The sequence below is a fragment of the Orbicella faveolata genome, unplaced genomic scaffold (genome assembly GCF_042242905.1).
Source record: "Orbicella faveolata isolate gen_17 unplaced genomic scaffold, um_ofav_v1 contig_34, whole genome shotgun sequence".
Taxonomy (NCBI): domain Eukaryota; kingdom Metazoa; phylum Cnidaria; class Anthozoa; order Scleractinia; family Merulinidae; genus Orbicella; species Orbicella faveolata.
Genome location: NW_028301563.1, coordinates 19,085,011 through 19,110,345, shown reverse-complemented (window position 1 = coordinate 19,110,345; position 25,335 = coordinate 19,085,011). Strand labels below are relative to the sequence as shown.

Genomic DNA, 25,335 nt, shown 5'->3' with positions numbered 1-25,335 from the left:
TTCACTTTTGGCGCCCATCTTTGAATTCAGCGTTAACGGTCGATCGCTCGTGCGTTTTAGTAGATTTCACTCCCAAAATTATATCAAAATGGTTTTTGCTGCGGTCCTGTGACCAGAAGAAAACAGCGTGAGTGTCATTAACGAGAAACAAGTTATTCTTGGCGAAGATTTGGAGCTAAAAGAAAGTCTTACTGTGGATGTTTCAACGGGGAAAAATTCAAAGGGCACAAAAATATTTGGTAAGTAATCGAATTCAAGTAACCTTATATTATACCACGTAAATTCTTGTATTGAGACAAAAGCTTTTGAATGAACTTTATCATCACGAATCATACACGAGTGGGTCACTCAGTCATGGCATGAAACGAATTCTGGCTAAAGCAAAGTTGAAACAATTTAGGTTACCGTGACACCGCGGAAATACTTTTTTGGGGGCGCGATACAGTATTTTGCTGGTCAGCGGTACACCTTAACAAAACTACAAAATGTCTGCAACTTTTACATTGTTTTCACAGCGAGTCTTGTCGACAGTCAAAAAGATACAAAACTTAGAGCGCACACTGTAAACTTAGCTTTTAAACTCCGCTCCTTTGTTGGATAGTTCTCAGTTAATATTATATATTGTGCCAAAGACAAACTGAACTTGCACACGGTGTGAAATTGTTGTTGTTTCGTGAGAGTACATGCTCGCAAGTGGCGAGCCAGTGGCAATTTACGTTACGATGTGCGCTAAGGCTAACACTAGGCAGCTTTTATGTTGCTGTAGCGGTATTCTGAGGACATCAACTTCTCAAGTTTGTTGAATTGATGGGCTTTAGCCGTATGAATCGGTATGTAAACGGCATTTCGATCAAATTCGTCGGGAAGACATGCTCGTGTTCGATTGGGGTCACTCGCGTAAGTAAACACGGTCATCCTGTCCTCACTCGGTATCACCGAATTATAGACCAAGTTGGCCGAAATCGAAGCAGTACTTCGTATAAATCTTGGACACGTTGGTGTAACAAGTGTAGGACTGAATCCCCAAAAGGGTTCAAAATTTGGCCTCAACTCGAGGAAGAATTCACCAAGGTATGTTTCATCATAAAATATCCAATTTTAATCATACTGTACTTAAGAAAGCTTGAGGCTGACGAAAATAAAATTTTAAATTTTCATGTTTATTATTGTTTCTTTGTTTCTTGTCATAATTTCGAATTGTTGCAGTTCTGTATTTTGCTTATAGCGCCTCTAAAGTGTGAAAATTATTTTAAACTAGTTGCATAGGTATTAGAGTTTAGAAAAAAAAAGCTATTTAGCTATTAGAAAAAACCACAAGAAGTACATGACATCTGATTATCTTAAGATGGCAGAAGACATGGAATACAAAGCTGTTTAAAGGATAATTAAAAATACATGCATATGTTATTGTAAGACAATAAAAATACCATAAAATCTGGGTAATGACAACTTCCAGTTAAAACTCAATAAATGAATTTCATTTTTAGTTATAAATAGGCTATCCCCCCTGTATTCACACAACAATCTTCTGATTATAAGGCCACCCAGACAATTTCTGACCACATTACCTTAGAGCCTGAGACTCTGTATAACTTTCTAAAATTAATATTTGTTTACATATTACTATTATCTGGATTTCCCAATAGAAAACTTCTTCTATTGTACATTTTTTTCTATTCTGGCTCAGCTAAAGTCCTTTTAGATACTGTCCATGGATGATTTCCACAACATCAATGCTGTAAAAACAGCAACTGAGAGAACACTGACCAATGCTCTCCATATGGCAACTCCTCTCCTGACCATTCAGCCATCTGTTGATGGTGGGGAGAGGCAGGGGGCAGGAATCCGGAGAGAAATGCAAAATGCTAATTTTTGTCATTCATTAAGACTTCAAATATTTTCAAAAACAAGAACTGAAAATGTTACTTGACTTTCATTTAGTGTCTTTAGAGACTTCTAGGCCGACGGGCAAAGAAAAATTCACCCTCGGGCTCAAAATGAGGCTCAAAATGAAACCCTTTGACAGTGGTTACGTCATAGTTCATTCACTTGAAAGACGTGGGCAAGAGTAGCAAGGCTGAAAATGAAGGAAAAAAAGAAAAGGAAATGCCTAAGGACTGTGCAGCTAAATGACTAGGATGTGTTTTGAGTCTCTTAATTTACAGGGGACAGGAGCAGGACGAACAAGGGTGGGAGTCAAGAGATAGAGGTATGGAAAGTGGGAGAACAGGGTATGGGAAGTGGGAGGTTCTGACTCCACTGTCCCTTCCCCCACTTGATGCAGTACCTTGTCCCTAAGTAAAAGGTAAATTCTGCATAGAGCCAAGTGGCCCATCAGGCCAGGCTTATCTTGGTTTCTGTAGCATGAACCGACTAGGAGTATTTCTACTACCCCCTGGATAGGATGCTAGTTGATCACAGAATTACCCCCAGGATTAAATTCACCAGTACCCATATGTACACCTTTGTGGAGAGAGGCACCGTGGGAGTAAAAGTGTCTTGCCCAAAAACACAACACAATGTCCTTGACCAGGGCTCAAACACGGACCGCTCGATCCATTGCTCAGCGTACCTTAACCCTAAACCTAAAAAAAAGGAGTCTGTAGATTTCACTCAACTTTACCTCTTTTATCACTTGTGTATTTGAGACAATTTCTAATTTCCTCGCTTTCTGCCATTCAGTTTACTGTACCAAAGCCTGATTTTAAGTGATTCGCAACTACTGACGGAACTTGTTTTTGCAACTTACAACTTCAGACTTTGCACAAAATTTCTCACTGGAGAAAAGCAATGTTGTAGAACTTAAGTGATGAACTAAATGTAATAAATATTAATTTGTAAGAAATGTATCTGTTCTTTAATACATGCTTTTGTGTCTAGTATCTGAGTTAGATGCAGCGAAGATATATTACCAATGGTTTGTAGACGACAGTAAGCCAATTCAGAGACACAGTGGCATAAACAAACCCACTTGTTAGCCAATTTATCACAGGAAAAAAAATAAATACATTACACATATATAATTTATTGCCATCAGGTGCTATAATGTCTTGTAATAAAGTGGTTACAAGTTAAGTAAGAATCTTACAGAAGGGAGGATGATACAATATTATTACTAAGGGGATCATAATTAATTTCATATTGAATCAAAGCATGTGATATGTACATGTATGATTGCAATGTAAAAATTATTTTGTAGTGATTGAGCAAAGCTCATCTGAATTAAATTAAATGAAAGGAAAAACAACAACAGTCAAATATATATAAGTTGATACAATGCACATGTAAGATAGGGAAATAGAAATCGAAAAGCTTCAAATGACTGAGTAAACAAAATAAACTAGTGGGTTTCATTGAGGAGTTGATTACTGCCTCTCTGAAATGTTGAATGTCTTTTCAGCATCAAAAGAAGTGAAACTTGACCACATTCCATAAGTGGAAGCGGTTTCTTGTAAAAAAATACAGGTGTTTGGGCATTTTAAAATATTTAGTTACATGTGCATACATGTACAAGGAAACGGTCTTGAAAATTTCCATGTACTATCAACATTTAATCGATGTAAACAAAAAAGACCTCAAGCAAGGAAAAATTGTCATTGAACCGAACATATTGAGCGGTCTTAAATGTTTTCAGTATTTCTAGCGTTCACTGCGGCCAACAAATCACAATATTTTCGATTTCTACTCCCTTCGCAAACGCCACCATTATATGAATGTAGGCTTAAACAATCTTTAATGATACAGAAATATCTTGTGAATGAAATGAACAAAATGTAACAAATGTTTTATTCTGACAGCAAACGACAGGTACAAAAAATTTATTTCACCCGTTCCAAAAGGCGCAGAAAGTCAGAAAGGTGATAGAAACGCCAAAACGCCAGTCTTTAAAGACAAATTCTTATCAAAGTTTCTTGGACGCGTTCCGAAATCTCAATGAACAAGCACCACACGTCGGCGCAAAGTGAGTGTGAATAAAACGGTCCCGACTTACATGTAGTACCTTAACCATTTGGCGCAAATTACACTTTAAATCCAAGCAGTCTTCAAAATCCTTGCAAAACCTGCATACAGGACCAATCTTCTGCTTTGCTGGATACCCATCGTTGACTTTGACAATTCTGAGGCGAGCGCGGCTGAAGCAACGGATCCACGCTTCGTCCGCTCGAGCTGGCTCGAGTCAGTAAACTACACATTACTCCACACAAAATGACTCCCCTGTACCACTATTCTTTACGAACATTGCTTGAGTATTAAAAACCCATTTAAGGGCGTCAAGCTCACCAATAACGAGAAGTATCAAGGATATTTTCAACCTTAAAACGAAGCAAAACACCGATCTCAGAGAACTGATCGATCGAAGGACAACACAGCCCGATGGTGATGACCACTGACCAGTTACTGTGACGTCAAAAAACGTATTTCCGCGGTGTCGGTTACCGTTGCCAAGGGTGCGTGCCTAAACAATTTGATTTGCGAATAGCAAGTCGTTTCTATCGTCACACTTGTTCAAACGAAACAAATATAGCAGTTCTCTTTGATCCCAGTCAAAGTTCTTGGCAAAAACTCCAACGAGGCAGCCGCAGTGTGCATGAGTTTGATATGTCTCATGTGTGTTTCAGCCAGACTCTATGGCAATCCGTGTTGATCTTCAATTTTTGTCCATCCGTATATTCTTTTGTGTTTACTCTAAATTTGGCTATTAAAACCGTGATATATATCTTACAATTCGAGAGTTGTTGATACACTTATAGAAGAAGGAAAACCTTGATTTCATCTACTGTAAGCTCAAGATTTATGTAACATATTTATCAATAGTATACAAGCACCTTCACAATTATCAAGTCTTCTCTTTTAACACTTCAACCAGCTTACAGTTAGGTCTTAATTAGCTGCATGTATTAAATTGTGAGCACATAAATATTTGGAACTCAGTCTTACAGTACCTCGTATATATCACAATGTAATATATTTTTTTAATTTTGTTTTAGGTGTCATACAACAAAGATGAAGATGAAGAGGCTAGCTGTTGACACCCTAATTAGAGGGCAACAAAAGAAGCTGCAGAATCAACAGAAATAACCGAACAGCAGCTAAGTTTGCCCAACTCAGCCTCTTTAAATTTTAAGGAATGTTTCAGTTTTGTTCTTATCATTGATTCCTTACAATCATGAAAATCCAGATTTGTTCCACATAATAACAATAATTTAAGCTAAAATCTTGTGTATGGAAAATTGTTGGACTTGTAAACCAAAGAAGTAAGTAAATTATCTGAAAAAGTTCTCTTTTTATCAAACATGTAAAAGTGTGACCTTCATATCTGTTTTCAGTTTTACTTTTGATTCTTGATGTAATGAAAAAGAAACAGGACAATTATTCTTATGTTTAAATTCATGAAAGCCAATGTAACAAACCATTAATTTAAAACCTCTTTGATGTGATATCAGTGACTTTATTTGTTATTTTAATGCCGGGCATTAATCATCAAAACTTTGTCTGGCCTACAAATGATACAAAATTCCCAGTTTTTCTCAGATTTTCCAAAAAATTCCAACCTATTCTCAAAAAATCCTACAAATTCCAAGTTATTCTCAGAAATTCCTAGGAATTTTTGGGAATTTTAAGGAATTTTCAAGGTGAGTATATTTCAGGTGGAATTCCTAGGAATTCCGAGTCCGAATTACCGTGAAAATTCACACCTTAGATTCCTAGGAATTCCTAGGAATTCTGAAAGTTTTCTCACAAGGGTAAGGGGCCTATTATAAGGGGACGATTATTGAAAGGAAGACGCTAATTAAACTATGCCATGCCGTGTTCAATTTCTAAGAAATCTCTCAAGAGTAGAGCGCTTAACTTCTACAGGACTTGGGATGGGAAAGCAACTGATTCACATTTCGTTTATGCTTCATTAAATTCTTAGCGTTAGCTCGTAATATATAGATTTAGGCCAGCCTAAAAGCGGAGCTCGTCAGTTATTTTTCGGAATGTTGTTACTAATGAAAATAATCCAACATGAGGTAAATTGCGAATGATTTAATAGTTTTAGCTGGAACTAGTATTACATCAGCAGATCGAGGTGTAAGATGGTGTGATTATGAAATATAGAGCCATGATTTCAAGGATTTCTTGGAAGCCACCAAAAATCTTGATCACAGAACAGAACTGTCTTCTGTGCTTTTTGGTGCCATTTCTTGTTCTTTCCTACCTTATTCAGAAAAACAAGGCATTGTTATTAATCATTATATTCTTCCTTAGTTAACATGGGGACTCCCACACAAAAGAGGTTTAGACATTTTTTTTGTTGTGGGGACTGATTGAAATGCTGTGGTTACAATATACTCAGTCCCTGAATCTCTACCAAATGAAATCTCACAAAAATACCAAAACAGTATACATATGTGAAAAGTTGGAAAGTTTTGTTTTCTAACTTGTCCCCAAAGATACATTTAGCCATCTTCACTATTGTATGGAGTCTCCTCCTGCTGGAAGGGTTTGCAATAAGCAAAATCACCCTTGCATGAATGGTAATTACGATATTTTTTTTTTGCTGATCATGAATACTTGCATAGGCTTCTAATAATAATTTTATTATTCAGTTTTAATGTGATTTGTTCTTTTTCTCGACTGGCATTGTGGACTACAAGAGCTGTTATTGGGTTCCATTAATTCATTTTGCTATGATTAAATAACACCAAGAATTATCAGTAAGCTAAGAGAAAGTTATGTTATGTACATGTATTTTGTCTGCACTACACAACCAAATGCACTCCAAGGTTATCAGGCATAGGTACATTTGTCAGGAGAGCCCAGCATATCCAAGATAGGTTTTGATTGACACATCAATTAAGATCATTTACAGCAAAATGGCTAAAATATCCATCAATATCCTACATGCACCAAAGCCAGACAAGGGGTTATAAGGCAATCATTTAAACAACAGATTGAAATAATTTATAAATTAGAGAACACTATTTCTACAACAGAATGGAACAAATTAACCTTATCGGACATTGCGAATGGCAAGGCTGTCTGTAGAATACACCGAATGCAAATATGGCGGATCACTCGGACGGCCCGGGACTAGTAGCGTGGAAGCGATGCTAGTCAGTCCTCGATCATGACCGCGGCTTTTCCCTGCTTGTTTTGATCGTCACAGATGGCTGCGTGTTCTTTGACAGAGGACGATATTCCCGGCGCTTCACTAGCTGGAAGAGAATCAGCGAGTTTAAAAAACGAAGAACTTCGTTTTTGGTTAAAATGCCGTGGCGATTCATTGAAGGGTTTGAAGACAAAGGCGTTATTAGTGAAAAGGTAAGGCAACATTTCGTGTCATTCTCAGTTTGCAGATTCCGCACATGTTGAGTTCGCATCTGGCTTCGATGCAAAATTTTTCGAAACTTAAAGCGATCATTTTTTTTAACAAAGGGTTGAGGAGTATATAAAGACTGGCCATGATCAGAACATTGTCGATCCAGACAAGAATCGGATCTATACGAAAAGAAAAGAACGCAACGAGGCGACGAGCAAAGATGTTGATGCGAGTGTATCCGGTGAATCACAACCGAAGTATCCATCAGATGGCTGGTCCACCGACCTTACTAAAATGCCTTTCTTCACTCGCGCAGAAGTGAATCAACATATTTCGAAGTCAGGGAAAAACATTGGCTCCAAGACACACTCTGGTCCAACGAGTGTTAGAAAAGCTACCACGTTTCTTGAAGACGAATACTTGAAAGAAATTTTGGCAGCAAGTGATGGGAGCTATTTTTATTTCAAGTCACTATGTCACCACAGTTTTAGACAGAATGACCCGCCTCATAACTTAAAAGTAGCTCTGTGTATTGTAAGCGGAAAGGTAAAACATGCATACTGTACCTGTGTTGCTGGTGCTGTTGGTTTTTGTAACCATGTGTTAGCCTTGATGATGAAAGACTGCAAGTTCACATTGTATGAATGCAAGAGTGTAAGTGACTTAGACAATGAGGATGACATGCAACCAAAACAAGCTTGCACATCTATGTTGCAGCGGTGGCATCGAAAGGGTAGGGGGGACACCATAGTTTTACAACCAGCTATGGAGGTTGTTGTTCTCAAAACACATCAATACTTAGACAGATCTTCATCAAGAGAATCTGGGGTGAGGTGCTTATTATATGAAGCTAGGACACTCCAAAGTATTAAAGGTCAAAGAGCAGATGAGCAGAAGTTGTGTGAAAGGTTGAAAAAGGAAAATCCAAAAATGGCATTGGCACAAATAATGGAACCTTCTCCTGAAAGTTCACAGTTGCTAGAAACCAAATTTGGTAAAAGCCCTCAAGGTTCCTATGCAAGTTATCAGCTGTCCACAACAGAGGATAATTTCAAAGTGTACTGTAACATTTCTCATGTACCTAGGGTTGACCCAGGCCACACACACAATGTCTCAATTAATTCTTATCCAAGATTCCCACTCAATACAGCAACAGAGGAGTTTGCTGTACCTGATGAATTGGCAGCAATTGAGAAAGCCTTACTGGAAAAGCTTAGTGTTGATGAAGAGAAAATCAATGACATTGAGACCAAAACAAGGGGGCAGTCTAATTGTGAAGAGTGGAAGCAGGAAAGAAAATTCAGATTTACAGCATCAAACTTTGGCTTAATCAGTGCAAGGAAAAGGCATCATGAGAATTTTGTGAACAGCCTGCTACACCCCAAGCCCTTTACATCACGGTACACTAACCATGGTATTAAGTATGAACCAGTTGCCCTGGAGCAGTACCAAAAATACATGCATTGCATTCGTCGGCCCATAAAAGTCCTGAAGTCAGGTCTAGTTGTGAGCCTAGATGCACCCTATTTGGGTGCTTCACCTGATGGCAAAGTCATTGACATTGGCTGTTCATTCCCCTTCGGCCTTTCAGAGGTCAAGTGTCCTGAAACAAAATTTCTGGTCACACCCCTGGATGCTTGTTCTGATAGCACTTTTTTTCTTGAAAATGTAAATGGTGAACCGAAACTAAAGCGGAATCACAAGTACTATACCCAAGTGCAGGGACTGATGGGAGTTACTGGTGCTAGATGGTGTGACTTTGTTGTTTATACAAGTAAGGGCATGAGCATTGAACGTATTCCTTTTGATGAGGAATGTTGGAACACCTTAAAAGGAACATTAAAGTCATATTATTTTACTCATTTTCTTTCCAAGGCAGCAAGGGAGCCTTGAATAATTTATTCTTGGTAAATTCAATCAATAAGCTGAGACATATTCAAAAATAATGACATGGCAATATAAACATTTGGGCATTGAAGATATCTCCATTTTTTTAGTTGTGTTCATGAAAGTGGAAGTGACTACCTAACTAAGGCTTGATCGAGTTGTCAAAAAATGTTTTGATCCTATCTACATGAATAATTTTCACTCAGGCAAAAAAACATAGCATCTAAATAATGATGCAAACAAATGAAGACTGATTTAATACTATAAAATTTAAGAAAACTCACATAAAATTACTGTTGTTGTTGCATTTTGTGAATTTTAGAAAATAATTATTACAATAATATTGAAACTGTCATTATGTTCAAATTTGTAAATTCTCTCCTCTAGTTGTCAAAAATGTTAAGTGTAGTTCCATAAAATATTCATACAAATCCATGGAGGGGATTTTGTCTTCAGAACCCACACTCCTCTGGAAATTTCCGTTACATTTTTGTTCTTTGAGAACCACCCACCCCCCAGGAATTTCTAATCCCTTCTTTGGGGGTGTATGGATATTTTCTGGAACTACACATTAGAAATGTATTGAGAATTTGTCCCTTAACCCTGTGGGTTAATAGAATAAAAAGAAAAAGCTTATTTTAACCCATCTTATGTGGCTGTAGATTGAAAGCACTAATCAATGATAACAAAATGTTGTTCTTTTGACATACAATATGTCACACTGAACAGCCACCAGTTCTCAATGTTTTGCTTAAGTGCGAGTAGATTAATGTAAATGATAAATTGGAGGGGGGGGGGGGGGGGGGACTCCCATATGAAACAAATGGAATACTTATTGAAAATTTTGAATGAAACCCCTAAGGAAAACTAATCTGGGACAGGCTCAAGTTTTTGTCAGTGACCCCTAAAAAACACCAAAAATAACTACACATTTTGATACAACCCCAAACAAGGCCTCAGCAGACATAAAAAATAGGTTCTCCATGAATGTCCTTAGCGAGACCCAAAAAGCACCCCTGTCTGTTTCATATCCTATGGCAGCCCCTCCCCCGCTGGAGTGATACAAATTATTCCGAAATCAGTGGATCTTGTGTATTGCAAAGAAAGGCGGACACACTCCACATCTGGTTAACAACAGAAAATAAACTTAAAGGTATTTCTCCTTTCCAGATAAGGAAGTTCTTGATCTTGTTGATTGCTCTTTCGACATGGATTCTTAGCCCAGCAATTTGTTGTGTTCGTACAACATCTTCGGCAGACATTTGAGTGTTTGCCCCGAGGAAGGGTGGTATGTTCAGTTTTACTCCGAGTGGCAAAATGTCTGCAATCTGAAATCCTTTGTCGGCCATAACAGTGTCACCATTCTCAAATTTCTGTGACAAGAAGCCACTTCGAACAACAATTTCCCGGTCTGAGATGCTACCAGTGTACAGCTGGCTAATGAAGGTAATTGCGCCACTTGGGGCAATGCCCACTAGTCCTTTGAGCGTTACATGATTTTTATAAGAACTGAATAGCTCAGAATTGAGCAGTAAACTGCTAGGCATCTCACAGCGCACCTCCGTACAGTCTATGATGACTCGTAGTAGGAAATTTTTCTTTAAAATCAGCTGGCATGGTTGCCTGCACGATCTCCTTTGATGGCCAAATGCTTATCTGACCAAATTTCAAGTACATGTAGTTTATCCATGGTACAAAAACTCGGCTTACAGTAGACTGAGCCACACCATAAAGATGGGCCAAATGTTTTTCTGAGAACCCTCTTCTCAGACGACAAAGTACAATAAAAAATTCGTCTTGTGGCTTGAGCTTTCGGCGACGTCCTTTCTTTGCAGCCTGAACGTTGCCCTCATCGTCAGAATCTGAATTATAAAAGTCTTCGAGGACATCTGTCACACTGCCTCTTGGGCGAATGTTTTCAGAATTGTCTCCAGGATTCAGGTACTCAAAAATGGCCATAAAAGTCGCATAACTGGACATACCAATGTAAAAAGAAATGTCTCCGTCCGTCGTGAAACGATCGACACAAAATAAACGTGAAGACATTTCCTTCTGTTGGCGTTCGAAGTCTGTCAATTTCTCATTCAATTCGGTGTTTTCACGACGAAGGTTGTTTATTTCACTTTCTAGTTCACCGATCTTTTCACTTTGTTCGTTGTTTTCACGACGAAGGTTGTTTATTTCACTTTCTGACTGCTTCAATTTCTCTTCTAGTTCACCGATCGTTTTAGTTTGTTCGGAGATTTGTCTTTCTAAATCCTGAGTTTCACATGTGTCAACCTCGAAGCTTGTACTTGGCTCAAAGGCGAACATCTCGACGGTTTCTTCGGTGAGCAGTTTTTTCTTCGCAGGCAGCGGTTGGCGTTCAGTCGGGGCCTTTCTTTTTTTTGGAGAAGGTCCTGACCAGTCAAATTTTGAAGGAATACCACCTTCCTTGACATAAATCCGTCCGTTGATAGACTTCCTAAGATCTTCTGACTTGAAATGCAACGAACAGACTTTCGTACGCTCTGTTATGACGAAACCCTTGAATTCATCTCGACGGATCGCGTGTATCCACTGTTTTCTTAGCAAAGGCGCTTTAGGAAAGTTAAAAAAAGAAACCTTTTCTGCCGATAACGATGTATAACCTTTCTGATTGCAGTTGGGTACGCAGCAAAACGAAGGCATCGCGAAATGAAGCTTCATGCGTAGTCAAAACATTGCACCAAGGACTGACTAGCCTCGCTTCCACGCTACTAGTCCCGGGCCGTCCGAGTGATCCGCCATATTTGCATTCGGTGTATATCACAAATTTCTCAACCTTTTCTTTCTACAAAAATGCTAATCCTGCAACTTTGCTTAAGACCCAGTTCTCCATTTCGTGTTGGCAAAATATCAATTTATGCCATGTCCAATGCAGATTATCACAAAATTGTTTTAAAAGCTCAATAAATATCATTTTAAAGCCAAAAAGCCAATTATTTAAACCATGAGTAAATTATCTCTAAGAAAAACTGATTAATTTAAAAGGCACTTAAAAATAATTAGTTAATATGTGTTTCTTAATAATGTAATGCAGTGTATCTGTCACAATGTTGCAGCTATGATATTACTACAAACAGGATGGGTTGCAGAAGTTCTGAACCTCCAAGTCAGTTTATTCAATGAACTTGGTGCAGAATCTATAATCCCATCAAGTTGTCTGTAAATATAGAGAAACCAAACAAAGCATTACAATCATAAGTAATGAATTACTGAACTCTTTTACATGTATGAACAGTGTATGTTCCATTAATATTGGGGATTTCTCAGAAGCTGCATCCATGATAAATTAATTTGTTCCCAGATACATTTGTTTATAGAACTTTTCACAAATTAATATCTCTGTCATAACAGTGATGTCTGTGTTCTACAACAATTAGTACACAAGAAAAATACACTCAGTAAGATATTGTTTACAATAAAAATCAATGCCTATAAGCAATCATAAGGACCTTAAATTTACATTTCCTCAGAAATATCTCACCAGGACAGGGTTGCTTTGAAAATCTTTGATGTTTTAATACAGGCTCCCCATCTTTAAACTGTTCATATATTGACTGACAGGAACAGGCTGATGTAATTCCTTTCTTTGATATACAGTGTACTTCATTGTTAGTTGTTTACTGAGTGTTAGTAATGAATCAAATGCTAGGGGTTGGTACTCCAACTTTCACTGTGGCAGGCTCTGCCCTGAGATACAAAGCAAACTCACATAACTGTTATGAACTTCGCCACTTGCTTTCGAGAGCAAATGCACTTTGCTTCAAACAAGAAACTGGAACATTGAGGGTTACAACAATGTGCACAGTCCCAATCACAGGGTCATCCAGGCTGTTTGGTTGTACATATAACTGCACAACTGTATATGAGTTCAGCTTCCAGAAGAAAATCAGAGTTTGTCAGGATAAATACTGATGTTCTTGCTTACTCAATGAATGAATGTGCAGCTCCAGAAGATATTCACACCCAACACCCATTCATGGCCAGTCTTTAGAAATTCCAAATGAAAGTATCAGGAATCAAGAGCTCTAATAGAGAAAAAACCTCCATGTGGGGTATGAATCTTTTCTTGAAGAAAACAATGTCTGAGAAATCATTAATTACAACATAATGTTTAAGAAACATCTTACCTTTCAGAGAATTTTGTAATCTACACTGTCTGGCCAGTTCACATATTTGACAAGTTGACACTGGGCGTGTTTTTAAATTTGTGCCCTTCAACATCACATTACTATGTAGCAAGACTGGTCAACTAAAAACAGCATAATTTGGTTAATTAATATACACTGTACATTATTAGGTTGAAATATTGGTGTAGATTGTTGCACATCAACAGATACAGAAACTATTTGGACCTGAATCATAACGAGTGAAAAATCGTGCATGAGACATTTACATGTACATGTAACAGCCCTTCACCTCAGAACCATCACAGATATGATATGATATTTTTAAACTCTCTGAAATTTCAGATTATTCAAGATTAACATATGCACATACATCATCTGGGGCAACCCTAAAACACTGAGTTTGGAAACCAAAATCCGGAATCCAGAATCTGGAATCTGGAATCTGGAATCTGGAACCAAAAACCAGAATCTGGAATCCAGATATTATGAACTTCAGCAATGTCTTATAAATAAATATGAGCAAAAATTATTTTGTTGTTATTTATTTTCTTGGCTTTACTTCAGCCACAGACTGTTACTGCTAAAAAATTATTGACTAGTTCTGAACAACCCTTAGCTATATATCTGGCCCGGTTGTTCAAAAGCTGCATAAAGCTATCCATTGGGCACACCACTATCCAGTCAGGGTTACTGATTTTTTGGGTGGATAGAGTTACTCATAGCCTGCGAGCAGGTTCTAGTATCTGTCTCTAGTGTCTGAGCAGGCTAAATAGGTGTCTAGTGTTTTTCTGCATTGGCATGTCACCAAGAGCCTTCATGCGGCGTTGCCACTTACGCCCCCAGCCCAAACACGAGAGCCTGCTCATAGGCTAAGTTACCCATCTTTTGTTCAAGCTGGCCCTGGTGAGAGCCCGCTTCTTGTCTAGATCAAATTGCTCTGAGAAGACTGGTGAGCAGCACATTAACAACAAGCTATTATAGGCTATTGCAGTGAGTTTCTGGCAGTCTTTTAGCATCTTTTAACAACTTGTGTTCTGATCTGTTAGCAAGTGAGAAGCAGACGGAAGTAAGTGTGCAACAGTTCTACAAATTGTTTTAATATGATGGCCGCCAAGAATATGAAAGGCTGATTTGTCACAGTATCAGTGTGGAAATTGTGTTAATCTGGAATTGGTCTCGTATCGGTTGGAAAAATCAAATTTCATATTTAGACCAGATGGGTTAGCCTTTGGACTTCGAAAGTGGGGGGCGTGACCGTCAATGTACAGGGGACTGCCACTGACGGATATCCTGTTCTCTGTGACATTTTCTATCTCGTTCAGTATCTACTAGACATAAAAGATAAATTTATACTCCCGGTAAATTGAAGATCACTTATTAAACAAATGGCTATTACCAGCAAGCTTATTTTAGACACTCTCGAGGTGCTTGGAATAAAATGAAGACGCACTTTGCTGAGATTCTCAAAATCATAGCCCTCACTAAAAATAACGGTTGCATGATTTCAACAAACGGGGAATTTTTGTTTCAAAAAAGGTTAAGTTTGAGGTCCTTTTTACTTGGCAGCTTACTTTTTACAGTCGAAAAGCTAAGCAAAACAATTTTCGTGTATTTCAAGAACTTATTTTCTTTGATTTGCGGATTCCGGTTTCCAGTTTCTGGATTCCAGTTTTTGGTTCCAGATTCCGGATTCCAGTTTCTGGGTTTTAGGGTTGCCCCATCTTTAACAGAGTGTTTGCTTCACATTCAGTTTACACATGGCTGTTATCCAGTGTAGGCAGACTTATAAGTTTTCCGTCAAAAATATATTGCAACAACTATTGCATCTTTCATTACCTATTCTTGTGATGAAATGACGCAAAATCCAAGAACAAGAAGTCATAAGCATAAAACTAACTTACGTGGTAGTGTTTACAGTTCCTCTTACTGTCTGCATATGCCGTCCATAAACTGGTGCTGCCTGAACAATGTACTCATTATTTTTCTGATCACACCTTTTAAAACGTCACTGTTATATAATTTGCCCTGAAAAAGCAATACATGAAATGTTATGCCTTTGGCACTCACCAAATACCTTTACATGATGTATAATGTACACCATATCAACATTCACAATTCTTTTTACTTTCATTGTAACTCTTTTGTGTCATTTTCCCTCACTTGAAGACAGGACTTCCACATTAGGTGATAATTTGCCTCTGGAATCTCTATGAATTCACAGGGAGTGGTAACAATTAAATCGTGACTAATTTTAGCAAAGTAGGCGTTCAAATGTCAGATTTTAATGCTAAGTTTATACAGTAACTTTACATTACTCTTCGTATATATATATATATATATATATATATATATATATATATATATAATCTTTCAATTATTGCACCTATAGACAGAAGATGTGCTGCGGGAAGAAATGTTCTAAACTCTCTGAACTTTTCCCCCTTACCTGTAATAGGATGACTATTATGAACTACGGTTTGTAACCAACACCAACATCAGGTTATGTATACACATGTATGTTTTGTTGTCGTCTGTAATCATAAAAAAATTTAAAATTTAAAATCTTCCATAAAGTTCATACTCAATAACACTGCTACATGTAACGCTGTTACTGGAATTCAATTTAAGTGAAACTGTTGCAACAGCTCTGTCAAAATTGTTTCTAGCAGTTAAGGCAGGATAACAGAATATACATGTAGCACACAGCAAAGGCTAGAGATACACACATGTTAGTTATCAGTTAGGATTTGGTGAGCTTCTGTGCTGTAGGTATGGTGGAAAATAATAGATTATCAGAAATGAAGGTTCCTGAGACGTTTTGAAAGCACTGAGAGGAATTAATATATAAATTCACAAAAGAAGGAAAAGTTCTTGCCCTGTCCAGTTCTCTGTAATAAAAATATCATCCACATACAAGTCATTTATTATATATGGTTTGTGTTTAAAGCCGATATAATGCACACTCTGATTGGCCAATTTCAGTGCATTATTTACATTTACATAGTATACCTCGGTAAAATCATAAAACATTGCGTGCGACTAAAATAAAAAATATAAAAAATAAAAAATATAAAAAAATAAAAAAATAAAAAGAAATGCCTAATTCATAACAATTTAAAATACTCAACACTAAAATGAATGTAATTCTTTACTTGAAAATTATTCTCTCGTAATGCCCATGGGCCAATTACAGGCATGCTAAAAAGTCCTAACACAAAGTAAAAGGAAATTAAGAAAACTATTGCTTTTTTTCCGGAAAATTGTAGCGACTAAAGACAATGATGGAACACTCTGAGAGTGCATTCTATCAACCTGATGAGATAAAATTTAAGGAGAATAGAGAATTCACAAAGTTATATCACAAACGAATTGGTACAGGACAGGAGAAAGGAAACTGTACGGCCAGGAAGAAACTGAAACTTTCTTCGACGAGCAAAAAAGTATGCATGCACAACAGAGAAAACAGTCAGTGACATTCATTTAATAAGTTAGTTAATAAAAAATTAGTGTGAAGAAGAGAACAGAGAGAGAGAGAGAGAGAGAGAGAGAGAGAGAGAGAGAGAGTGGAGATAGGAGAATGCTCTCTCCAACTAAATTGTGTATATATGTATGTAAAAGTTATTCTTATTACCGAAAAATGGTCAGGGCAAGAACTTCTATTACACTGTTCAATACTGAGTTAATTAGTACCATGTCACTTTTTAGGAACATTTCCATATTAAGTGTAAATACCGCATTGGGGAATAACCTCTTATTAAGAAAATAGGGTCCATGTACCCCCAACCAAAAGCTATGGCACAAATAAAATGAAATAGCCCATCAAAATCAAAACAGACCTTTATTTGCAGACAGGATTGCCATGCATAATCGTCTACTCGACATTTTGGACTATATAAGCATTTCACCAAACCGAACTAATTGGACAGACAACAAAATAAAACGAGGAAATCTACATTATAAACACAAGATGCATATCACTACATCTGAGCTCGAGTATGAACAGCAAATCTCCTCTCAATGAAAGGTGACCGAATGAAAGGTGACCGAATAAAAGAGAGGATAAACAAAATTCGTTTAAGCTTGCGGTGTTAAAGTTGAAAAATTATTCACGCTTAAATTTGAATATTACTGAGAGTCTGTATTTTTGCCGATGGCTTAATTTAGCTTTGCAGTCATTTTATTGGCAGTAGCTTTACCAGTCTTCAACCAAATTAACCTCGGAATTCACAAAAGCATTTCGCCAAACCGAATAAATTGAACAAACAAAACGAGGAAATCTCCATACTTTGTAATCACAATATGCAAATATTCACATAGGAACAAAATTAAATTTAGCAAATCCTGTTCGCTTCGGTTTAAAATGGTTTCTAGACCTTCCTTGGTTTTCAACAACAGAAAAAGAAATTTTAGCAGTCTACGAAGCGGCAGTGCTAACTAACTCAGAGAAAACTTCAAAACTCGCCCGGCCGTATTTACAAGTACGGTTTTGGCTAAGCTTATTTTTAGACGTGAGGTTATAAGCTTAAGTTGACGAAAATCGGCAGAAAACTTAATTTGTTTACAACTTACAGCAACCTCCAAAGCGACCCACGTGTTATTGTTTAGAGACGAGCGAAATTAAAACGATGCAATTTTTAAAATCTCTTACAGCATGGCTTCAAATAAGGAAGACTTTTAATGGATTCCAATTGAAAATAAGCTTCTATCGCCGAGGCAACTTGTTAATTTTCCTAGCAAACGCAACAACAAAAGTCACTTACCGCAAGTTGGCAATTCAGTTCGGCCAGTGTAAATCTTCCGGGCAGAAACTTGCAGCAAAAGTTATGAAGACTGAACTGAAGTTATATTTTCGATAGATCAACGAATCAACCACTTCTTTCCGCTACGTTTACTGTTTTGTAATTGCCCTAAAACACTCGGGCACGTTTGATTTCTCTTGCTCATCACCTGACCAAATCAGGTGACTCTTGAATTTTCTTGTACGGCTGCACAGCATCACGTTCGCGCGAATTTTGAACTTGGCCATGGGGAGTTCGGCAGTCTTCTGAATCAATTTATCGGGTACTTTCGCCTCCTTTCTATAGCCCTCGTTAGCTTTGGTCCACGGCATTGTTCGGTATTGTTTCACCTCCTTTCTCTAGCCCTTGACTAGCTATAATTCACGGCATTGTTCAGTACTGTCTCGCCTCCTTCCCCAGCGCTGGCCCGCTCAGTCTTTTTCGCGATGTTCTTCGCTACTTCTTTGGCTGTTAATTCTTGCTTTCTGTTTTTTGCTTCAGTGCAACCCTATCTTAAAAATATTAGATCAACCTCCGCTATCGTTTTTCTTTAAAAATCCCGCCAAGAAAAATGGCATTCTCCCGCTACAAATCGAGGGTGCATGTCTCTGTCAACCTATTAGCTGGAGTATGGCCGCCATCTTGCGCGACTCCGTCGTCGTCGTCGTCGTCGCCGTCGTGCGTACGCGCCCATGAGCAATACCGCTAGCCATGATAACCATGAGAAAATCAATTCATGGGTTTCTTTTCTTCCCTATATGGGTATGGGGCTCCGCTTGGCGGCCCTTCGGGCCGCCGGAGCTCCGCCATTATGTGCGTTCAGCCATGTTGTTTATAATTTACATGCTCTACATGAATTCGTAAGGAACGGGAACATTTTTATTGGTCCCGCTCAGCCAGATAGCTTTGCGCGTCTTTCTTTCAAATAGTGTAAGGAAAAAAGATTGTATTCTGAAAGTAAACGGGACTTAAACAAATATACTTTATATCAACTTTTGAAATCAAAGAAGACTAAGTTATTTTTTTTTTCTTCTTCTTCCTTTTTCACTTTGTTCATTATCTTCAATATCTGTTGTTACAATTTTTAACCGCAGATGACCAGCACCTCTTAAAAAAATTCTATTTTGATTCGTTCTTGTTAATCTGCACCTCCTTTGTTTTTAGGGCTAGGGACATTGTTTGTATTGTATATCTATTGTTTCGTTTCGCGAATCATGAAGACCCTTGCAAACGGTGCGTGGTCGCCCGTTAATCGCAATATTAGAAAGTAACGCGAATGTGCAAGCCAGTGAGGTGCATGTAAGGTAGGGTAGGACATCACTGAGTTTGATAGAAAAAAGGACATGAAGATAACACCGACAGATGCTTATAGAGTAGGAGACATAATGGCGTATTACGCAAGCTAAAAGCGTCAAGCGTCCTCTCGGTATAAATCAATCAACATAAAAACACCTAGGGGTCCTACATTAGTACATTTAACTTAATTTGTTTTATTAAGTTTAATACGGGTGATATTTAACAATTAGACCCGTAGCCCGCAAGGGCTACGGGTCAATAGCCCATGAGGCAAAGCCGAATGGGCTATTAACCCGTGGCCCTTGAGGGCGAAGGGTCTAATTGTTTTAGTATCACCCAACTAGTCGGACAGAAAAGGTAATAATAAAGTTAGCAAATGCAAGTTGAAGAAATATTTATTTCGGAATAAAACGAAAGAAAGCGTCACGCTCGATGGCGCCAATTTCGCTACTCGATGACTATTACTAATAGTCCCCTAGTAGCATAGCCAATCAAAATGCAGGATTTGCGTTAGTCCACTAGTTGGGTGATACTAATGTTGTGTATAACCTGCCTTTCAGATGGCAAACGCTGGTGCATTTAATAGTTGGTCCTGCGTGTTTCTTTTCGACCGCAACCAATACGTTTTCTTGTTTAACTAGTCTAAAGGCCGTCACGCTGCAATTTGTGTCTGACAGAAAAACTCTGCATTCTACCTGCGGACAAATCTACCCTTCTAAACAAAAGATCTGAACTTGTAACAAAATGCAGGCATGAGAATAAGTTCTATGCAGCCAATCAGAAACAGGATCGCTTCACACGCCATAAGGCAGTTTAAAATTTGTTTCAACGGCAGCTATAGGCACAGTCTGATGATCGCTTTAAGCGTGAAACTTGAGTAACTGTGGTTTCTATCTCAATTTGTATATATTCAACCATGCTGCTCTATTAGGTAAAGTCTGCATGCGAGCCAAGTGGCCCATCAGGCCGGAGCTTATTCCGGTTTCTGTAGCATGAAGCGACTAGGAGTATTTCTACTCCCCCCTGGATGGGATGCTAGTCCATCGCAGAGTTACCCCCAGCATTAAGTTCGCCGGTACCCATTTATACACCTGGGTGGAGAGAGGCACTGTGAGAGTAAAGTGTCTTGCCCAAGAACACAACACAATGTCCCCGGCCAGGGCTCGAACCCGGACCGGTCGATCCGAGCACACTAACCATGAGGCCACCGCGCCTCCCCTATGTTGCTCTATTGCTGAATATAAATGTTCTACATAAATCCGTAAGTAATACAATCGCTGCAGGAACATTTTTATTGGTCTCGCTCAGCCCGGCAGTTTTTTTTTTTTTTTGTGCGTTTTTATACTATACGGGGAATTTGCATTCTTACAGTACACGGGACTTCGACAAATTAACTTTACATGAGCCTTCAAAAGCATCGATTTTTTTTTAAAATTGTTTTTGCTTTGTTCATTACTCTCGAGTTCTGATGTTTTGTTTGATAGGGCAGGGCACTTCAGAAAGACAGGACAGAAAGATAACAGATACTTAACATATGGAGTAGACTGTGTTTACAAAATGGAATATTACGGAAGCGAAAACAACAACAACAACAACAACAACAACTTTAAATGTCGGTAGTAATCAATTTATATCTTTATACATCTTATAAACCCCGGGCAAGAGCCAGAATGGGAGAATATTGGTCCTTGGTCTTTTTATATTTTTCCAGGTACGAGACAGAGTTCCCAGTGTAGGAGATTTATTAAAAGACTGAATATGTTAAGGAAAAAATGTCACGATTACGAACCGGACTGGAAAAACATTGTAATTTTCTAGTCGGTGCAATTCCAATTGGGAGTGGACTAGGCGTGCACTCATATCTGATGTCAGATGAAACAGAAGGAAGTGTAAAATTATATGAAAACATTTTTTGTCAAAAAAACGTGTGCCTTAAAACTACTAGAAAATCTTAAAAATTACTGCGTGGGATCATTTGGGAGTAAATTAGGACAGTGCCCGGTTCAATACTGAGAAAATATTGGACGGGAAGTGGAGAATTTGAGTTGTTAGCCCTATGAACTAACTTAGTTGTATAATAATATTGACTAAACTCTGCCTTCCATATGTCAAACACGGAAATACTTAGTAGTAGGTTATGCGTTTTTTCCTTTCTAACGGTATCCAATACGCTTTTTGTTAAATCTGGTTTTGTTTTGAATGTGGAATAATACATATTTCAAACCAAAATATTTCAACCTTAGGTAATTAAGCCACAATTAAAAGTGCCCGCCGCAACTATTATTTGACTCAAGTTTTATTGTATTTATTTTGAAACAGGGGTCACCCTGTTTTAATATCGATTATTAATAATAAATTCAAGATGTTGAATGACGAGAATTTTGGAGATATCAAGAACGGTTTAATTGTTTAGTCGTTCAAACGTGATAAAAATAATTCACTGTTATTATTATTATTATTATTATTATTATTATTAATATTATTATTATTATTATTATTTTATTTTTATTTTTTTGCAGTTTTTCAGAGGAGTCGAACAATTGTAAGGTTTTGCATGTTTTTCAAGACCATGCAAGTTACCCCAAAAATGTTGGAAAAATTGATTAAAGGTTATTTCCAAAACCTTTGAGTAACTGTGTGTAGTATACATACCCCAAGGAATATCGGTGTATCCTCCAAACACGTACTGTTGCTTCCTTATTATAGTAACAGTGTGTGGCTTGCCATCACAGCGACTGTGAAATGTACTTGACGCCCAGCCGTGAGTCGCGGTAACACAGATTCCAGTGAAGATACGAGCCAGGTATAGGATCTAAAAATCGACTGAGATGACTGAAGAGAAATTCATTGCTTTGAATAATACTCGACCGTATTTTCATACCTAAAAACAAAGAAAGTAACTGTTATGCTATAGTTTATAATTCAATTGCCATTTATTCAGCAGTTCAAAGAATGAACCGTTCTTAGCCTGGGCTTCTTTTCGGTCGTGGCGCTGGGGAAGGATGGCAGAGGTAATGATACATATATGGTGCGTAAAGCATGTTTACACAGCAAATATTTACTTTATTGATAAGCGTGTACCAGTCATGACAGGAGAAAGCCAAAATGGCTCCACGTAAAAATGTAAGGGATTTGAAATAAAATTGCCTTGACGTTGAAGTTCTCACTAAAACCAAAATTTAAGCCTAAAAATTAAGTCTTGGCCTTTAGGGTAAAACACCGTTTGAAAGCATGGTTGCCGAAGAAACGTCAACCCACGGACGAAACAATTAATACACAAAAAGTTGTAAGACAAGTCACAAAGATTGATCTCTACAGCTTTGAATGCCGTTTTGTAAGAAAATACTGAAATAGGGTTCAACTTGGTAGTTTCTGCCAACCTCCTTTCAAAGGCTAATTAGGGTTTAAACTTCAGTGCTCTCTTTAGAAATTTGTTTTGGATAGCAACAGGTTTTGTTACAGTTATTACACTGTAAGTGGCCAGATGAAATCATAAATGTATTACCTAGTATAATACAGGAAGGCTGATTTCCTGACCAGGAACCATTCTTTAAGCAGTGACGTTCAGGGGATCCTGTCAGCCAGTGACTAGGCTTGCAACTGAATGACACTATTTTTCCTTCCCAAAATTGCTGGCCGTGAATAAAACCGTTTTTCAGGCTTTCGAGAGGTGGACAGGTTCTACGACCTTAATGAAAAATGATGAAGACATGAGTTTGAGGAAGAACACTATAACAAACGTTAACCGGAATATCTGTTTCAGGATGTACCCTGATTCCATGTTAACAATAGTGGCTAAATTTTTCAGCACTTTCCGGCCGTAAATTTTCACACATCTCTATCTCCTTAGCAAAATATGGTTCCATAGCAATAGTACATCCTATTAAAACACTCCAAATTTTAATCTTAAATGCTTTTATCTAGGATGTCTAGATATACAACTTTTTAGTAAAGTTTGATAAAACTTTTCTCTAGAGGATTCTGATTAATCTGAAATTTTCGCCTGTTTATGCTGACTTTAAGCCCCCTCTTAATTCTTTTGAAATCATCCTAATTAGTATTAACGTCACTGAGTTCATTTTTTAGTTAAAAGCAGTTAAAGTTTCAAATAGGTTTCACGGTTGATTTTTATAAGAAGACTGACCACGATTTGTTTGCTTACGATTAGGCATTTTCGTGATACCATATTGTAGGAATTCATCAAGGTATGTGTGGAAAGATCTGTAAACTGCCGTTAGCCACTTAGAAAAGATACCCATCTAACCAATCAGCATTAAGGACGGTGCCCATTTTTGTTAGTGCACACACGTTCTGCGCATCACGCAAGCCATGGCTTAACAGGCATGTGCCCGCTAGGGTTGGCATTCACGTTATCAACTACGCTACCAACTACACGACCAAAATAAAGTAAAGTATTTTTTTCCGTGACCAAACCAAGTTTAATGAGCTTGTACTAAAAGCCAGGAATACAAAAATAGCTTCTTAACGCTAACCACTAATTGTTCACATCTTCCAGTGGAAAAATTTGCTGTTATCTGTCGAAATTTACACTGAAATCCAACTGTAAACATGTACCTGTAGATGGCGTAGTACGTGCGCAGAACAAGTGAGAGAGAGCCAAATGTTTCACTTACTGGGGAGTTGACAGAAGCAAAATGTAACAGGCACCATAAAAGTTCTCAAAAACGATAATTGACTTTAAAAAACGCGTGGTTACCCTACATTTTATCTTACGAAATGGAAGTGGCAAGCCTGTTCAACAGGTGGTTTGTTTCTGATTGTGAGGAAAAGCTATGTAGACGGTATTTTACTTGAACCGGAGGAAGGCTATCAGAGACGCTAAAGGTGCTGTTGCAACGATTTTGTTAAAAAAAAAAAAAAAACCAAAAAAAAAAAAAACACACATACTAAAAGTGGATTTTATGCTATCATTTACCATGCCGTTTTAAGACCTAATAAATGTGTTTGATTTTCTGTATGTGAGGGCAAATTGTAAGGAAATCTGTGGAGAAATATCCTCTTTTTTTACCACTGATTTCAGCATTTTCCCCCCCGAGATTCCAGGCTAATTTTCGCGAGATTCCAGGCTAATTTTTCCACGTGGTCCTAATCTGACGCAAAAATCTTTGTATTTAGTAGGTACCGTACTTCAGGTTGTTACCAATACACGCGGCATACAGACTGCCATGTAATAGAATCGCATTACTTACACGAAGGCTGTATACCACTCCAGATACCGGAAGGCAGACACAATCTATTGGTTGGTCCAATTAAGCGATATCCCGGATGACAAATGAACGACACATATTCCCCAATCCAGTATCACGAGCCGCGTTTTTGTCCGTTTAATGGAGCACCAGGATCAAGACAATTGACTACGCCTTCAAAGAAGAAATTGAATCCTTTAAGGAATTTATCATTCGAAAGAAATTTATTGTGAAATTTTAACAAAACTTGCAAATGGGTGTTTTATAATCGGTTACAGATTGTAAGTTGTTAGTGTTCAAATAGCGTTTTCACTAATATCTACTTTCTGCCCCCCTCCCCCTCCCCAAGCGGTAGTCCTTGTCACATACCTGCAGTACGCTTTTCCGATCTTGAAAAAAAAAAAAAAAAAAGAAAACATGCAGAGTATTTCTATCGTAAAAGGTCCTTCAGACAGTGTAATTTCAAATCCCTCAAGAGACCTTTGTACTTCCTTGTCATTAAAACCCCTGCACAAGATTAATAATAGGTTATTACATTGAGTTATATTCAGAGTATATTGTTTTTATAGCTGCCATTGGTTCAGGCTACTGATTTTATATTGGCGTCAATTTTCTAGAACAATCTCGCGATATATTATAGCAGAAAGAAAACTTCGCAAAATGACTGCTCTTTACAGACCTTACAGAAAATGAACTTGTTTTCCATT

General features: G+C 37.8%; 1 protein-coding gene, 2 long non-coding RNA genes and 1 pseudogene across 4 annotated transcripts; 2 read left to right on the top strand and 2 right to left on the bottom strand.

Moving 5' to 3' along the window:
* The first annotated feature begins 8 nt into the window (after positions 1 to 8).
* Positions 9 to 5,215, top strand: LOC149105154 (uncharacterized). The gene is made up of 2 exons (XR_016201355.1): positions 9 to 239; positions 4,989 to 5,215. It is a non-coding gene; the product is annotated as an uncharacterized LOC149105154 (long non-coding RNA).
* Positions 5,216 to 7,105: 1,890 nt separating this feature from the next.
* LOC149105153 (uncharacterized) lies at positions 7,106 to 9,548 on the top strand. Its single transcript, XM_089271136.1, has 2 exons — positions 7,106 to 7,308; positions 7,423 to 9,548. The coding sequence occupies exons 1-2, from the start codon at positions 7,154 to 7,156 to the stop codon at positions 9,197 to 9,199; spliced, it is 1,932 nt and encodes a 643-aa protein (XP_089127262.1). The 5' UTR covers positions 7,106 to 7,153; the 3' UTR covers positions 9,200 to 9,548.
* Positions 9,549 to 10,816: 1,268 nt separating this feature from the next.
* Positions 10,817 to 19,038, bottom strand: LOC149105152 (uncharacterized; annotated as a pseudogene). The gene is made up of 6 exons (XR_016201329.1): positions 18,108 to 19,038; positions 15,794 to 15,878; positions 15,249 to 15,554; positions 13,348 to 13,469; positions 12,702 to 12,907; positions 10,817 to 12,377 (listed from the first exon to the last, which is right to left on the bottom strand). The product of XR_016201329.1 is annotated as an uncharacterized LOC149105152 (transcript).
* Positions 19,039 to 21,924: 2,886 nt separating this feature from the next.
* LOC149105151 (uncharacterized) lies at positions 21,925 to 25,214 on the bottom strand. The gene is made up of 3 exons (XR_016201359.1): positions 24,632 to 25,214; positions 22,927 to 23,109; positions 21,925 to 22,302 (listed from the first exon to the last, which is right to left on the bottom strand). It is a non-coding gene; the product is annotated as an uncharacterized LOC149105151 (long non-coding RNA).
* Between the last annotated feature and the right edge of the window lie 121 nt (positions 25,215 to 25,335).